This window comes from Stegastes partitus, unplaced genomic scaffold (assembly GCF_000690725.1).
Source record: "Stegastes partitus isolate 25-593 unplaced genomic scaffold, Stegastes_partitus-1.0.2 Scaffold781, whole genome shotgun sequence".
Lineage (NCBI taxonomy): Eukaryota > Metazoa > Chordata > Actinopteri > Pomacentridae > Stegastes > Stegastes partitus.
This window is the reverse complement of record NW_007578512.1, coordinates 49,189-65,227: the sequence shown is the minus strand read 5'-3', so window position 1 is coordinate 65,227 and position 16,039 is coordinate 49,189. Positions and strand designations below refer to the sequence as shown.

The 16,039-nt window shown below is 40.2% G+C and overlaps 2 protein-coding genes across 2 annotated transcripts in view; both read left to right on the top strand.

Annotated features, from left to right (window-relative positions):
* The window catches only part of rpgrip1 (RPGR interacting protein 1), an 11,585-nt gene extending 2,254 nt beyond the window's left edge, over window positions 1-9,331 (top strand). The window contains 25 exon segments of the mRNA XM_008292067.1: window positions 1-128; window positions 611-716; window positions 823-846; window positions 937-1,083; window positions 1,231-1,304; window positions 1,544-1,764; window positions 1,810-1,940; window positions 2,065-2,115; window positions 2,376-2,555; window positions 2,656-2,773; window positions 2,912-3,075; window positions 3,167-3,512; window positions 3,631-3,791; window positions 4,855-5,087; window positions 5,232-5,347; window positions 6,344-6,549; window positions 6,740-6,796; window positions 6,889-7,073; window positions 7,356-7,434; window positions 7,575-7,641; window positions 7,852-7,946; window positions 8,247-8,436; window positions 8,512-8,596; window positions 8,678-8,805; window positions 9,111-9,331. The exon segment at window positions 1-128 is cut by the window's left edge and continues 12 nt beyond it. Coding sequence (XP_008290289.1) covers window positions 1-128; window positions 611-716; window positions 823-846; window positions 937-1,083; window positions 1,231-1,304; window positions 1,544-1,764; window positions 1,810-1,940; window positions 2,065-2,115; window positions 2,376-2,555; window positions 2,656-2,773; window positions 2,912-3,075; window positions 3,167-3,512; window positions 3,631-3,791; window positions 4,855-5,087; window positions 5,232-5,347; window positions 6,344-6,549; window positions 6,740-6,796; window positions 6,889-7,073; window positions 7,356-7,434; window positions 7,575-7,641; window positions 7,852-7,946; window positions 8,247-8,436; window positions 8,512-8,596; window positions 8,678-8,805; window positions 9,111-9,331 — 3,513 coding nt within the window.
* Window positions 9,332-11,656: 2,325 nt separating this feature from the next.
* On the top strand, window positions 11,657-15,472 carry LOC103364806 (PC-esterase domain-containing protein 1A-like). Its single transcript, XM_008292066.1, has 7 exons — window positions 11,657-11,729; window positions 12,002-12,081; window positions 12,398-12,630; window positions 12,931-13,081; window positions 13,540-13,786; window positions 15,006-15,134; window positions 15,339-15,472. The coding sequence occupies exons 1-7, from the start codon at window positions 11,657-11,659 to the stop codon at window positions 15,470-15,472; spliced, it is 1,047 nt and encodes a 348-aa protein (XP_008290288.1).
* The last annotated feature ends 567 nt before the right edge of the window (window positions 15,473-16,039 follow it).

Here is a 16,039-nt window from a genome sequence, read left to right as displayed (position 1 = left end):
ACGGAGCAGGTGAAGGTGGCAGAACTGGAGCTGACTGCCCAGGCACTCCGGGAAACGCTGAGGGACAAAGAGAAAGAGATTGAGGGAACTGTTCGAGAGATGAGGAAGCAGCAGGCCGACAGACACAGGTGGTAGAAATACCACTGTTACTGTTACTGATACAAGCCTTAATGCTACTGCTGCAGTTGGTGCAGTTACTTGACACTGTCATCAAATAACATTTCCTACTTTTTGGAGTACAAGTAAATTAGTTTTTGTATGTTAATGTGCTTCTGCTAAAGTGCTGTATGTTGCTACTGTTGAAAATACTGAATCTATAAAATGTGCACAATAATGTGAACTCACTAACAGTACACCATAGAGCCATTCATAGTGGACGCTCAGTCTGAATTTAACTAGTTTGCACATAATGTCCTGTGGGTACATTTTTAGTTTCTCTTTTACAAGGTTTTTATAACCTGTTTAAACGCAAAAACGATAAGAAAAAGACAGTGTTGTGCTCTTTCCACCACCCTGCTCACTGCTACTGCTGCTTTTACAACAATGTAAATACAAATAAATCCAACAATCATGCTGAATTAATAATTAAACCACCTCTTATCTTCTCCAGAATAACTATCAGAGAGAATGTGGATCTAATCCGTCTTCAAAAGCAGCTCTCAGACAAGAGCGCTGCCCTGAGAGTCACCCAGGAGAAGTTCACCGACCTGCAAGAGGTTAGAATGAATCCTTATCTGTCAGCCATTTACTCTGCAAATCATTATTCTTCTGTTGGAAGTTGTTAGCAGAAGCTTATGAGACATTCTTCTTGCTTTTTTCTAGGCTTATGAGCATCAGCTAGAAGAGGTAAAAGTCTTATCACATACACACGACTTTCAACAAAAACTTCTACTTAGTGAGTTGCTCCTTATAGTAATTTTCACGTGTTTACACCAGAGTCAGAGGTCACTGAAGGAAAGCCAGGGAGCTCTGCTGGAGAAAGTGCAAGAGCTGACTGAACAACTGAAGAAGGAAAGACAGAGAGCTCTGGCACTGGAGGGACAACTTACCAGCACCACTCTGTCTCTGCAGACCCTGGACAAGGTACCACATCTGTATCTGCATGTATAGAGTCAGGCTAAGAGGAAACCAAAATGAAGCAGATATTTCATGATGAAAGTCTGGAGATCATGTCAGATGTCAATATTTTATGTTTTTTTTTGTTTGTTTGTTTTGTTTTTTGTCTATTAGCTCCAGGAGAGGATTTCAGATGTGGAGGGAGAGAGGGATCTGATTAAAGAAAACTATGACACTCTACTAGAGCGGTAAGAGTTATTTTCCTCAAGGTCTGGGGCAGCATTTGTATTCGGGCATGTTAACCTAGAGGTTTCTAGAAAACTAAACGTACAAAAACAACAAAACACCTGTGACTTCTGAAATGTTTGAATTTAGGCTGATGGTAATAAATTCAACATCCTAAATGAAAACATCAGATCAATGACTTCTTTAAAAAGATGAAACCTTTATAACATGGTTATTTAAACCTGATTGTTCCATTTTTTAGTACATTATCTGCCCAAAGCAAACATGAGGGCAAGGCTGAAAAACCCAGACAGGTGGACCAGAAGTGGGAGAAGGTGGAGGAAAACATCACCAGGATGGATATTCACAGACTGGAGGAAATGCTGCAAGCAGAGAGGGAGGAGAGAGCCAGGCTGGAGATGGAGAAGGAGAAGCTGAGACAAGATAAGGAAATATTAGAGGAGCAGAGGGGCAGAGATAGAGGTAAAACATCTCAGCATGTTGCATCTTTTTCAGTTTGATGATAAGAAACAAGTGGATAATCATTATGAATTTGATTTTAATCAGGAAACAGAAAGCAAGATCATCTGGAGCAGGAGATTCTTCATTACAGAGAGCAAGTCTCTGCTCTGCAGGACAGACTGGACTCTGTCACCAAGGTCAGGAAGTAACAAGTGATTAAAACACTGCTGAGAGGCTGTTTCACACGACACACTCATATTTTCTGCTTTTATGTTTGAGCACATCCCTGTTTTAATCTTCTCTCTCGCTCCTCTGTTCCAGGAGTTTGATATGAGTGTGGAGGAGCTCAGTGAAACTCTTTTGCAGATTAAGGTTTGCACTCTCTTCTGCCTCTTAGTGTTTCTTTTGCCAAATTGACGAAATGCGTTCGTTAAAAATTATTCAGCTTTGTTTATTTGGGTTTTCTTAATTCGTTTGTGTTTTGCTCAGAGATAGCAGGAAGCTGCATAGATTTCTGTCGAATAAGTTGCACACAATCCAATTATGCGAACTGTAGTGTGAAGTCTTAACACAAAAGGCAGATTCTGCATCAGAACAAAACATTTAAAGCCATGTTGTCCCTCCAACTGCAGGCTTTTAGGATGCAGCAGGAGAGCAGGGAGGGTCTGCACTTCCTCTTGGCTGATGGGAACGGGGAAGATCCGACCCGGGAGCTGGTGAACATCCAGGCGTCGCACGCTGAGATGGTGCTCGAGTTACAGAAAACCAGGAACCTGTTAATACTGGAGCATCGCATCACTAAAGACCTGCAGGTTCACACACATTTTATCAATTGAAATCTGCACTTATATTGTTGTAATTGCCGCTTTCAGATTTCATTTTCTCAATAAAAAATTCCATCTCACCTCTAAGGAAGAGTTAAATACAGTAAACCAGAAGGTGGAGCAAGAGCGGGAGGAGAGCAGGAGGAGGATGGTGGAGAAGGACAAACTTTTATCAAAAAGAGCTCTACAGATCAACAGTCTACAAGGTATAACAGCAAAATCCACTTCATCAGTACAATCAAGAGAACCTAATATCATTTCTAATTCATTACTTGGGATGATAACTGACATTTTGCAGTTTGTTTACTTCTCACAACCTGTAATTTTCTTATCTGTATCTGAAGCCCAGTTGAAAGAGTTGGCGTACCGACCCAGACACTACAAACAGGACATACCCACACAGTACACCTGGCCAGCTGGAGATCAGGAGGTGGTGCAGCCTGTTGAAGATGACATGTCATTCTCTCAGCTAAGAGCCGGAGAGTCACTGTTGGAGATCCACCTCAAGGTAAACCCAGACTCTGTTCCTCAACTGATGCTTTTTCATTCATATTTTCCTCAGCATTTTTCTTAGGAAGCTGTTGGTTCTGCCCCTCCAGGCTGCCACCTTTACCCCAGCAGGGCTTCGTATCATGGGCAGCATCCGTCCAGGAGCAGACAGACGTGAAGAAATCGTGACCTTCTGCACCTACAGCCTGCTGGACTTTGAGGTCCACTCAACTCCTCTGGTGTCTGGAACCCAACCCCACTATGGCTTTACGTCCCGCTACGCTCTGACGGCCCGAGATCTGGGCAGACTGGGAGGTCAGGGGTCAAGGGTGAGAGTGGAGCTCCACCAGGCCTTAGGAGGAGTCAGGTTTGTGACCCATGGAAGTGGACAAATGTCTGTCATGGGTGCCATGGAGAGGAGAGGAGAGCGTATCAGTGGACGGGTCAATATTACTGGTAAGGAGTAATGTGCGCAGAAAAAAGCAAAATAGTGGATTTGATGCTTCTTCCCCTCCTTGTTTGGTAATCTCCACTGGTTTGATGGTTTTGTCTCTACTCTCTGTCTCTCTCCCAGGACATGAGGGTCAGTTTGTCGGCGTTGTGGATTTCTGGGTGCGCCTGTTCCCCCCTGCAGAGCTGATGGACACTGCGGAAGAGAGCAGCGCTGACAGGAAAGCAATGACACACAAGAGTCCCTTGCAGGTCTCTCTTGGCTGGCAAGACAGCAGTCATGAGGTAAAACAGAGAGAAGAACAAGCTTTATCGTGTTAACATTTCTGTCCAAAGGGGCCTTGTTTAGCCAGGAACACAGTATGCAGAGTCCTCCCGCTGTTTAATCAAATTATACTGAAATGTATATCCACATTGTGCATCAACACAGCTCAGATTCTCAGCTCATGCTGCACATATAGTGTGATCTGTGTGTTTACTGAGGGCACATGCAGGTAAAGACTTGTCTGCCTTTGCACTTTTCATGAATTCACTATAGGCTTTATAATTGAAGGATGTGATCATCTTAAGTTTAAACGTTTTCAATTTGAGTCTCTCTGCAAACCGTTTATTGGTTAGTCTGGATGATCCACTCAGTTCCCTCTGAATACATTTCTCTGCAACTACTTTGTACCAAAGAATTTGGTCCTATGAAAACTGTTTATGGCAAGGTTTAGAAAAAAAGGTTAGTAGAGGGAGATTTTTTTTTAAAGAATTTTTGGACATAGAAAGATGAGAGACAGAAATTTGAAAAGAGCACAAAAACTACATGCAGTAAAGGTTGCTGGGAATTAAACCAGAGACTCACTGCTCAGGGCATTTAGTATCCTAATTACTCATTTATCAGAAAAAAACAAACAAAAAAAAAACTTTTAAACATATTTTTTTGATATTGTAAATGCCACAAGTAAATGAAAAAAATCAAAAACACCCTGAACCTTCCTGAGCACGTTTTAGCTGGCCAGTTCTTACTGTTTTATCAAATGAAATAAAAATTTCTTGTGTTTCCTTTCTATTGTGTATGTATCTGTTGATCTGGTTTGCAAGCTGCTGTATTCATTTTTCTATATAGGGGTAAATCAAGTTTCATTGAATTAAACTGAAGCGGAGGCAGAATTTGTATCGATATTAAGTCCTTGTATATAAAACCATTATATTCTTGGCTACGTTATACTGGCCATTACTAACAGTTAAGATGTTTTTCTTCATAGTTTGGCTGAAATCACATTTTAAACTAGAACATTATGCTAGTTTATGCTATACGTGTATGGAATCTGTGATTATGACATTGATTTTTTATTTATATCAGGAGTTACACGATTATGGTGGAGGAATTCCCAATGAGTTGGTGGTAGTGTTGGAGCGCTGCGTTGGCCTTAATGCTCGATGGCCAGGCCTCCTCCCTGATGCCTACCTGACCTACAGGTTCTACGACCTTCCGCCTCACGTCTCCAGAACGGTCCAGTGCTCCGCCGATCCCGTGTTCAATGACATCATCAGCTTCCCTCTGGCAGTAACAAGTGATGTGCTGCACTACCTCAGGTGTGCTAGTTTAAATGAATTAAATTGAATTAAGGACATGATGTTGTCAGTTTTTTTTTTTTTATTTCTTGTAAAGAAAAAATGTTTTTAAAAAATATAATTTTTTTTGAAATACCAATGATATTTACCTGCACTTTTGTCCAGGTCTAGCACTCTGTGGGTGTATGTGTTTGATGCCAGCGATGAGCAAATACCTCCAGCCTATCTGGCCAAGACCCCCATCCCACTGCAAGCCCTGGCTACAGGCAGGGAGATCAGAGGTGAGCAGTGGTGGAAAAAGTCTTTACATCCCTTATTTAGGAGTAATGATAACACCCTGTAAAAGTACTCCTTCACAAGTAAAAATCCTGTAACTGTATAAGTTTTTATGACATCCAAAGTATGAAAAACAAAAGTTTCCATCTGACTGTTATGTCACTATATATTGTAATTAGATTGTTATTATTCCTGCATTAATCTAAAAGAAGGGTGTTACTGTTGTAGTTGGTTGAAGTGGAGCTCCTGTTGAACTATTTTCTATCCAGCTGCAACTAATGATTATTTTTATTATGAATTATTCTGCTAATTATTTTATGTATTAATCGACTGATTGTTTAAAATCCTATCAGAGGTGCTCTAAGCAATTTATCAAAGTAGTTGCCAATTTTCTTTCAATTGACGAATTGATTAGCTGATCAGTAGTTTAAGTTTTACTTGTGTAAACAAGTTGGGTAGCTTCATTAATAATGGAACTACATATTATACTGTATACTATTTCATATAGCTATATGTATATACTATACATAAATTAAGATTTTCATATGTTTTTTGTGCAAAAATCTTTATTTGTAAATTATCTCAAACTGTCAAATCAATTTAATGAAGTAAAAAGTACCATATTTCCCTCTGAATTGAAAAGAAAAGATTCAAGTAAACGTTTTTAAATTTGTGCTTAAGTACTGTACTTGAATGCACTGAGTTACATTCCACCATGGGGCATGAGTGAGAGAGATGAAGCTGGAAGCTAGCATGGTTCCTTCTGGCAGTTGCATCCTTTATCATTAGCTGTGTTTTAGGTCTTTTCTCTGTATCTGCTTAAATATTAGGGCAATCATATTTGCTTTCAACAATTCACAATTCATAGTTTCAGACTGAAGGGCACACTGATCTCTGAAAAAGTTTACTTTTTGCAGTCTAGAATCGATGTTTGTTTACTGTTCAAGCACCAGAGGGTTCTTCTGCCAGCAGTTTAGAAATGTTTCTCTCTGTCCCACCAGGCGATTATGTTCTGCGGGATCCGGCCGGTGGACCTCGAGGCATGGTCAGAGTCATGATGAAATGGAAATACCCCTTCCAGCCACAGGTGGACGGTTTGCTGGGTAAAGCAGGAAAGGGCAGAGCAATGGAAAGCACTGGAAGGGAGGAGAGGACAAGAGAAGAGGCTGACACATCACAGAAACCTATAGCCAAGCCCAGAGTGAAGGTGATATTACTTATTTCTATTGTGTCCAAACATTTGGGAATTATCAGTAAAGCTCTGAGGAGCTGCATGTGTATTTAGCATGAATACACTAACAAAGAGCAGTGTGTAAATGCTAAAATGTGATACCTGCATGTTGAAAGACACTTCTGTTCTCTAAGTTAATGCCCGTTCTTCTGTTGCTTTACCACAGACTCAGCAACCTGAGCCCAGAGAAACCAAAGCTGCGCAGAAAGAGATAAAATCCTGGGTAAGGTTTCAAGCCGGATTATATGTGGATGGGTGTTCTCAGCATTAAACAATAGGTTTTGCTTGTGCACTCATATGTTTGTCTGCTTACAGCCTCGGCCTCCACCAGTCAAACAGAAAAGCTCGCAGGACCTCCGACCAGAAAAAATCACCACAGTGAGACCATCGTCTACGGACAGGAAGAGATCTCCAAAGAGGTCACCTGAACGCCACCAGAGAACGCCTCATCTGACACCTGAGCCCAGACCGACCACGCCCGCTTATTTGCCAACTGCCAGGCAAGTTGCAGATTTTTTTGTCATGTAAAAATTGATTCCTTTGTGACGATACTGATGTAGGTTTTGTGTAAAAGGGCAAAAATACAACAAGGTCTTTACAGGGCTAACAATTGTAAAAGGTGTTAACAGATTTGAGTAGTTGGAAATTTAACCTAAACAATAGAAACACCTGATTAAAGTGATCGTATTCCACAACCTGTACAGTCAGGATTTTAACCTCTGTGTGGTGTGTTTAAGATATTAAGATAAAAATGAACTGAAATGTATTTAATCTTATTGAAGATCTTCAGTGAGAACATCCTCCAGACAATCACCCGCCACACCATCGAGGAGAAGCCCTGCCAGTGATGCCAGATCTCAGGTCAGTTTGTTCTCTGTGGTAGAATCCTTTTCAGTCAAAGCCATGTTGTGCAACGATAATTGATGTAATTTAGAATGAAAAGACACTAAATGGGAACTTTGTTGGTGAATGGGCTCATATATCATTTCTTTTTTTTTCAGGTCTTTCCCTCTGTGGATCAGGTGTCAATGGTTGAAGAAGGGGAGGATGACGAGAAGAGCGAGAGCGGTAACTATTCACATGCACATAATAGACCTGCTTAAGGTTTCTTGCAGTAATTTAAAGCCCCACTGTTTATACACACAAAAAACAATGATATGATCAACCATCTGACCTCAAAACTTTTACATGATGTAGACATTTGTGGTACAAAATACTGTTGCCTGCTGACAGGGTTTTAATTTTATATTCTTGTCATTTTATTCTTTGACTTTTCAGGTGCAGCAGGAGACAGTGACGCCCCAGAATCTTCATCTTCAAGCTCTTCACAAAGCGACATTATCGTCATTTCGCCCAAGCGAAAAATGAGGAAGGTACGACTGAGATGAGTGAAAGAAGGAGGAAAATTTAGCATTGCATTGTGCTGCTATTGTTCTAGTATACAGAATACAACAGAGCTGAAGACACCCTTGTGCAATATCACTTACATGTCAAGGATTCTAAATCGTACCACTTGTCAATAACTACATTGCATCTAAGAGTATTTCCTGTAATAATCAAAACAAATACTTCTGAATGACATTTTGGTGATCTTGCACAGGGATGTTCTCCCTTCCATTGCAGAGCTACGGTAAGATGAGTTTGACCTTTAACTTCAAACTGTCGTGTTTCAGGGAGACAAGCTCAGAGTGGAGATTCTGTCGCTGACATTCGAACCATCCTCACACGTTGCGCTGGACGAGTCGGTGCAGCGCGTTTACGTGGAGTATCGGCTGCTGGGCGTCCCGATGGAGACGACGGAAACACCCATGTCCCTCCGCAAACCCACCGAGGGCGAAGAGATTCACTACAACTTCACACGGGGTGAGGGTTTAACTTTGCGTCTATTAAGTTTTAATTTCTAAGATCCTTTATAAACTCTTTCTTTGTCCCTCTCAGTGATTTACGTGGATGGTTCTCAGTCAGCTCCACTCAGGCAGTATCTTTACACCATGCTGGAGGGCACCGACCCCAACCAGGGCAGGTACTGTGTCATCAGTGGTTTATATGTCATTTTGTGGATCTCGCCAACCACAAACTACAAAATGAATGTGTGTCGTTACAGGTTAAAGTTCACAGTAGTGAGTGAGCCGATGGACGATGAGGAGGAGTGCGTGGACGTTGGACATGCTTTCCTGGACCTGAAGGAACTGCTGCTCACTGGAAATGATGTCAGCGAGCAACAGATTGACAGTAGGTATTATAAAAATGAAAGCTATACTTGCTGTATGAATTACATGGATTAAACATATTTGATGCCACTCAGCTAAAACACCAAATGTCTTTAGAAAAATTCAGACGACTGCCAATTAGCTCGGATTATTTTAAACGTTATTGTGAGGGGAAAATAATGAAAACAAAACAGCCTGCGTGGAACCATAAGTAGGTTTAAAGAAATAATTTCATAACAAGATTAATTCTAATTTATTGTGTGAAATGTGTAAATAATGGAGTTGTCTTGCAGCATTTCCAAAAATCTGTGTTCCCCTTTCCTTCAGTTATGAGTCTGGATGAAGACAAGGAGGTGATAGGAAATCTGAAAGTGTCTCTGGAAGCAGCCAAAGCGCTGACTGGGATTTACCAGGAGTTTCACCGGAAAGACAAGAGAGAAGACAAGACGGATGAAGATGAATCAGAGGATGAGGAAGAGGAGAAGGAGGAGAAGAAGAAAGATCACATACCAGTGATAGAATACGACGATGACAGTGACTTCGACTGAATGTAAATGTGTGGGGGAGCCTTTCTTTTCCTGTTTGTAGCCTCTTTAAGATTTTGAAAAGCAAAGAAATAAAGAGTCACCTTTGAAAGACATAACTGTGAATTACTTTTTCTTTTTTTTTCCTGAGTGCTTTAAATATCCACATTTATTGATCCATCTGTATCATGCATCTGACTGACAATATATTTCTTAGGTTCATGTTTCTCCACCAAACTCAGCATCTGAAAATCTGTTACCACCAACTAACTAATTTATGTTTTCAGATAGCGTTATATTAGTTTCTGGGCATATAATTGTGCCTAAAGATTATTTGAAGGCAACATGGTGTTTAAACAATGAAATAGCAAAATATTACATTTGAAGGAAATTTTAATAATATATTTTTTAGTTTAATTTACAATGTATTTATAACATCATCATAAAATTAGGTTAGAGTTCAGTGTTATGTGCAACTCAAAGGTCAATAAATCCACATTTTACTTTTTCTCAAGTTTCTTTGTGGTTTCACAGCCTGGCTAGAGTGAGAATCACAAAACGCTCTTAGATTGTCCGACGGTCTTTGAAAGCCTCACCTGATTGCCGGCACCTGCGTATTTTGGATTAACGGCTGAACTCAGTAATTTGAATTTAAATGTTGAAGTTATCCATAGCGTTTTCCTTGTCAGACAAGCTTCAAAATTAACACAGGGGTCAGTTGTTGAGGCCACCCCGAGTCTTGAGTAAACTGTGAGGATTTACTCTCTTGTTAAGTCAGCTAACGGTAGCTAAGTCAGTTTAAAAAAAGAGCTAACAGCGAGATAGCTTCAGTTTTAAAACGGCGGTTAGTTGTTAGCTTTAGCGGTAAAGTTAACCAACAGTTAGCTTCTAGGCTCAACAATGGTAAGTACCTATCAAATAAAGTTAATTTAAGCTGTAATTTAAGTTTACGTATAGAAGCCAACTAATTTTCCTAAGACTAGGTTATTAGCATACTAATGCTAATTTAGTAACGTATTTAGTAATGCTAATTGTGGCTAACGAGCTGTGTAGCCTAGTTGTTGCACTCGCTACTGGTTATGGGAGACATGTTTACTACTAAATATGCATTATCTTAAAAAAAAATTAATAAATCTCAAATTTGACATTTCATTCATGCTTGATGTCTAAAATTATTCATAGTCTTGCACCCCCTCGACTCAGAGGCCCACCCAGACAGGTGCAGGTGAACAGGCCTAGAGCCTCCACTAGAGGTGATTGGGTACCAAAGTCCAGAAAGACAGCTTCTTGGTCAGTCTACTTTGTCAGCTAGAGCTTTGGGGAAGTGGAATTCAATCCTCACAAACATTAGAGACTCAGGAGGCGTTGCAGTGTTTAAAACCAGCTTCAAGGTTTGCCTAAAGTCAACACAAAAGTGCCATTGCAATTAATTGCCTATCATGTATTGTCTTTACTGATTCTATTTGTTATCTCACACTGATGGAAGATTTTGTATTGTTTTATGTATTATACCTACTTATTGTGCTGTGTTTTTTTTTCTGTTCTTGTCCAGCAACAACACATGCAAACTTGCTGCTAAGTAGCTCTTTTGTGTTTACTTTTATTTATGCAGTGTCCCTGCAAAAATACACAGTAAAATAATAATAACATCAAAAAATCCCCAGTTGATCACATGCAATTAGACAATGATTTTTTGTTGTATTACAAGTTGTCTTAAAGCAAAGGATGTACCCAAGAGTGCCCTAATTTGCATTATTTGTTTCCAGACAGAAATTTGAACACCAGACAAAGGCAGCTTCAAAATTTTTGTTTGATTTTGTTTACATGTTGGAGTTAAAGATTTTTACTGAGGGGATTTTGGATGTCTCTTTTCATCACGTCATAAATCAGAAAATACTGTCAACAGCCAAAAACTTCTTTTTTGACATGTTTTTAGGCATAACATATTCTACAAATCAGGTTTTGACTGATATCTAAACAAGACTCTCTTTTGAAAACTGCAGAATGTAGGTAGAAATATAACAGAATATATTTATAAGATTTTAGGCCCATTATGAGAAAAAAAAACTCATAATAAAATGGCTTTTGAATGTTTGTATTCCAGGTTAAATCTATAGACAAAGTAGTAAAATTAACACCTAAATGTGTTCTTTGGATGTTTATTCTTTACTAATCTGAAAGAAAACATGTTATCAAAGTAAAATCTCATAATTGAACAGTGCATGAATAATGATCATTTTGCCTGTTGTGTGTCAACACGTTTCATTGTTCAAATGGACCTCTCACATTCAGAGTGTTTCAATGAAAAGGAACCACAGTGTTTGTGTTTGTGATTAACAGAAGGAGCCCATGAAGCACGTGAGCCACCAGCAGGTCAGCCAGCTGCTCCACAACAAATTCATTGTGGTGTTGGGAGACTCCAGTGAGTAACAGTTAAATTCTCCTCTGTCAAATAATCTTTAAACAGCTACACATCTAAAAGTTTCTGTGCAGCAGGCAAGGCGTAGTCATGTAATTTCAAAATAATTCCTCTTGCTCCTGAATCATCTGCCAAGTAGATTAACTTGTGCTTTGTGCCTTTAAGTGGGGACGTTGACTGTACAAGCTAAGTTTAAATAGTCTAGTGAATATATAATGAATCTAAAGGCATCCTGTGTTGCAGAAATATGATGTTTGTGTGTATTTCCTTCTCAGTTCAGCGGGCTGTATACAAGGACCTTGTTCTGCTGCTACAAAAGGAGAAATATCTCACCACAAAACAACTAAAAACCAAGGCAAGGACTCATATTTATCAGCTTTACATGCTGATGAAAAGAAGGGAGGGGGTTGTATGAAAAGTGCATACCGCTGGACAAAATATGTTAGCTGTATAAATGTAATTTATTGTTATTGCCTTTTATAGTTCTGTTTACTCGTGCCATTTCTTTAAGCTTTAATCTCATAAAGTTTGGCGTAGCAGCATATCCACTTGAACTTAAACATGTCTTTTGTTATAAAACTTGTTTGAGTCCCAGGATAAATGTCATTCTGATTACTATGACAGCTAGTTCTCTCCTGCCTGAGCTGTTATTCTCACACTTACTCCTTCAGGGTGAGATGAGCTTCGAACAGGACTGCCTGGTGGAAGGAGGTTGTCTGAGTCAAATGCACAATGGGAGTGACTACAAAGAGGTTCGGCAGTTTCAATCCGCCCACCACCTGGTCCGCTTTTACTTTGTGACGCGCATCTACTCGCGCTACATGCAGAGCATCCTGGACGACTTCCAACACGGACTGAAGCCAGATGTAGTCATTGTCAACTCCTGTGTTTGGGATATTTCAAGGTGGGTAGGTGGTGTAACTATGAGTGGCACTAACAGTACTCCTAGGTGGCATGACTTTGAGTCGCAGTGTGTGGTGGTCATAAAAGAGAGGCGCAATGGCAAAACCTACCCCTCAAATCCAGAAACCCTGTGAACCCCACGAGCTATCTGCAGGGTATGAACAGCAGGACTACAAGTTTACGCTGTCTGGGTGCTGCCTACAAACACAATGCTTTGTGGCCTGGAGTGAGTCAGTGGAAATGTAATTTGTATGATCGCTAATGAAGTATCCAGTCAGTAAATATGTGTTGGGTTTTGTAGATACAGTTCCCGTTGGATTAATGACTACAAGGAGAACCTAGATAGGTTCTTTGATGAGCTGAGGAACATGCTGCCAGAGGAAACACTGGTCATATGGAACCTCACCATGCCCTTAGGAGAGAGGATCAAAGGGGGCTTCCTGGTGCCTGAGGTACGTCATCCACAACCATCTGCATTATAACTGGACATGGAATTCTGCTCTCATTGGATCAAGTCAGCACACAAAGTATCTCCTGTTACACCTCCTGACTGGGAGTTTACACCTGTAGTGTGTAACTACAACTGCAGCAGTGTTACTGTCCTCAGAGCCAACTGACTTTAAATCAGAACAAAAGGAAAGGTTTTTCAAGTAAACTTTACCAGAATAACTCAAGGAAATGATTTTATTTCTTCAATTTATCTTTTACTTCCACACTATACTGTATGCCTGGAGTAGATGTATTTATTACTTTCACAACATGTACACAGCAGATGATTTGCCCACCTGTATCTTAAGTAGATTTATTTTTCTCTAGTTGTTGTCCATTCTGAGGATAAGATGCTGGTTTCTCCAGTCCATTGATGCTCTTTCAGCCTTAAACCTCTTCCTTTATTCCTGTTTCACCTCAGATTGAGCACAAAGCTTCCCATCTGCGCTTTGATGTGGTTGAAGCCAACTTCTACAGTGGGACTCTGGCTGATGCCTATGGGATGGATGTGTTGGACCTTCACTTCCAGTTCCGCTTCTCCCTGCAACATCGTACGAAGGATGGAGTCCACTGGAACGCCCTCACCCACCGCAGGATTACCTCTCTTCTGTTACAGCACACTGCACAGGCCTGGGGGGTGATATGGCCCAGTGCACTGACATCTGTTGGTGAGGAAGACTACACACACACACACACACACAAAGAAGCATGCAGTGCCACCATAAGTTGGAACTTGTTATGGTTTAGACATCCTGTCATAATGGGATAGTGGGGTTTTTGATTTACAGAGATTCCTCTGGCCAGTATTTGTCATTTGCATTTGTTTGTTCAAGCTGAAATGAGTTTGTTCTTTCTAGAGCCAACTGAAGCTACTGATGAGCAGCCAGCTAATGACAGTGCTCTAAATATTGCAGGTAAGACATCAGATGATGTTAAAATTGATTGGTTGATAAAGGACAAGCACATATTTGTAACATAAATCACAATAACCCCATGGCCTTCTGGGATTAACGCACTGTATATGAGGACTTGGGTTTGTCACCTGTTAAATTTTAAGATGACCCAACGCATTTCTTGGGTTGACTGTCCATCAGCAGTCAGCTCATTTTTAGGTGGTGTCCTACACTGAGAACTTCACTATGCTGTTATAGTACAAACCATACAGGTTATCAAGTAACACTATAAACAAATCCATGTTGAAATCACTGTGTTGTACATCCGTACACTGATGTTTGAGATTCCCTCAATTTCCTGGGTCATGTCACTCTCCTAAAAGGTGCCTCCAAGTACTACTTCCCTTCTCCTAGAAATACTTTTTCCAACACTGGTAAGGCATCTAAACAGGCAGGTTTTAGGGTTTTCGCTTTGACTGTTTTCTGTGTCTTTGATATGTGATGTAATTGCAACAACTGCTGAGAATACTTGGTGTCTTCTGGGCATTTTTTTTTTTCGGACTCAAGCATATCCAGCTCAACTTATAAACTTAGACAGACTTATTGCAGCTCTTTCATAATACAGTGTGATTGCAGAGTACGTTGTGGACATATAAATGCTCTCTCACTGCAGTAGAGTTATAACTGGTGCCTAAGTCATGAGGCAGATTGCTGGAAACAAACATTACCCCAAAACAATCCCTAGAATATATTTAACTTTGCAGACTGATAACTGATTTATCAAGCAAATTTTCTTTTCAAGGTGGATTTTTTTCACTTGCTTCTGCACACTGTAGAACACCCTCTTACCTGGTCACCATTTCTGAAACATTGTCTTTTTCTGCCATCCCCATTACCCCTCTTGTCTCTTTTTCAGAGAGAGAGCCAACTGAAAGAAATTACACTAGTTATAATGAGCAGTTTTACAGTGATTCTTTGCCTGTTGGCTTCATAGACTTTGAGAACTGTCCACGGCCACAGAAATGTCGACGCAAGGTGGTTGAAACATCCAGACGTCTTGGCCCCCTGCAGCCTGTCCTGCCAGTCTACAGACATCCGTATGAATACATGCATGACACACATGGTAAGTGTATCAGCATACCTGTGGTACAATGAGCAGGTGTTTTGTCCCTTAACCAGATCACACTTCACTCAACAATACAGTAGAAATATTTGTTTTTACAACAGGATGTCTGTGTTTTGTGGTCTAGTTATTTTAACTGTGTAACAGCTGGTGGCTGCCATGTCCACTGTATGACTTTCTTAACACGTCTCATGTGATCTACAGACTACAGGTCTTCCTACCAGCCCTACAAAGAGCATCATCCATATGTGATGAGGAACCGGCACAACAGACACCACTACGCTCCATACACCAATCAGAGAGCAGCTCAATACTCCCGTCATGTCTACTACTACTGAGACTGAGGTGTTCATGAGCTTTAGACACATTCCACTTACTGTGTTATCCAATCCTCCTATTAAGTTGCTTATCACACACAGATGGAGGCACTTTTATACTCTACATTTGTTTTCCTTTACTTGTTTGAACTCAGCTTTTTTTTGTTTTGTTTTTCCTTTCTTTCCTTCTTTGGCACCCTTTAAATAAATTTCGAATTTTAAAGTATTTTCAATTTTGCACCTTGCATGTTTCAGGTGCTTTGTTTTATTAAAGCTGAGTAGGATTTCAGGACAAAAGTGTTTGACTTATTTTTAAATTTACTTGTTACAGCTGTACGTTATGTCATACCTTTTTTATTACATAATGGTCCTTATGTCTCTTCACAGGTCCAAGTGTAGTGTAGAGATTTTTTTTCTTAAAGGCCTGAACACTTATTTGAACATTGACAATCATTAAAGGGATTTTCTATGATGGCTAAAATCAGACGTGATTAAGAAACTGCTTTGGATCTGTCTTCCCAGGCCAGTATCAATACAGCTCTGCTATATTATCATAACATCACCTACAAAGGTTTTTCATCTTCATAT

Coding starts and splice junctions, on each gene's coding strand:
- LOC103364806 (XM_008292066.1), top strand. CDS start 11,657: ATGAAGCACGTGAGCCACCAGCAGGTCAGCCAGCTGCTCCACAACAAA. Junction 13,787..15,005: donor CAGTGCACTGACATCTGTTG/GTGAGGAAGACT, acceptor TTGGCTTCATAG/ACTTTGAGAACTGTCCACGG. Junction 15,135..15,338: donor ATACATGCATGACACACATG/GTAAGTGTATCA, acceptor TGTGATCTACAG/ACTACAGGTCTTCCTACCAG.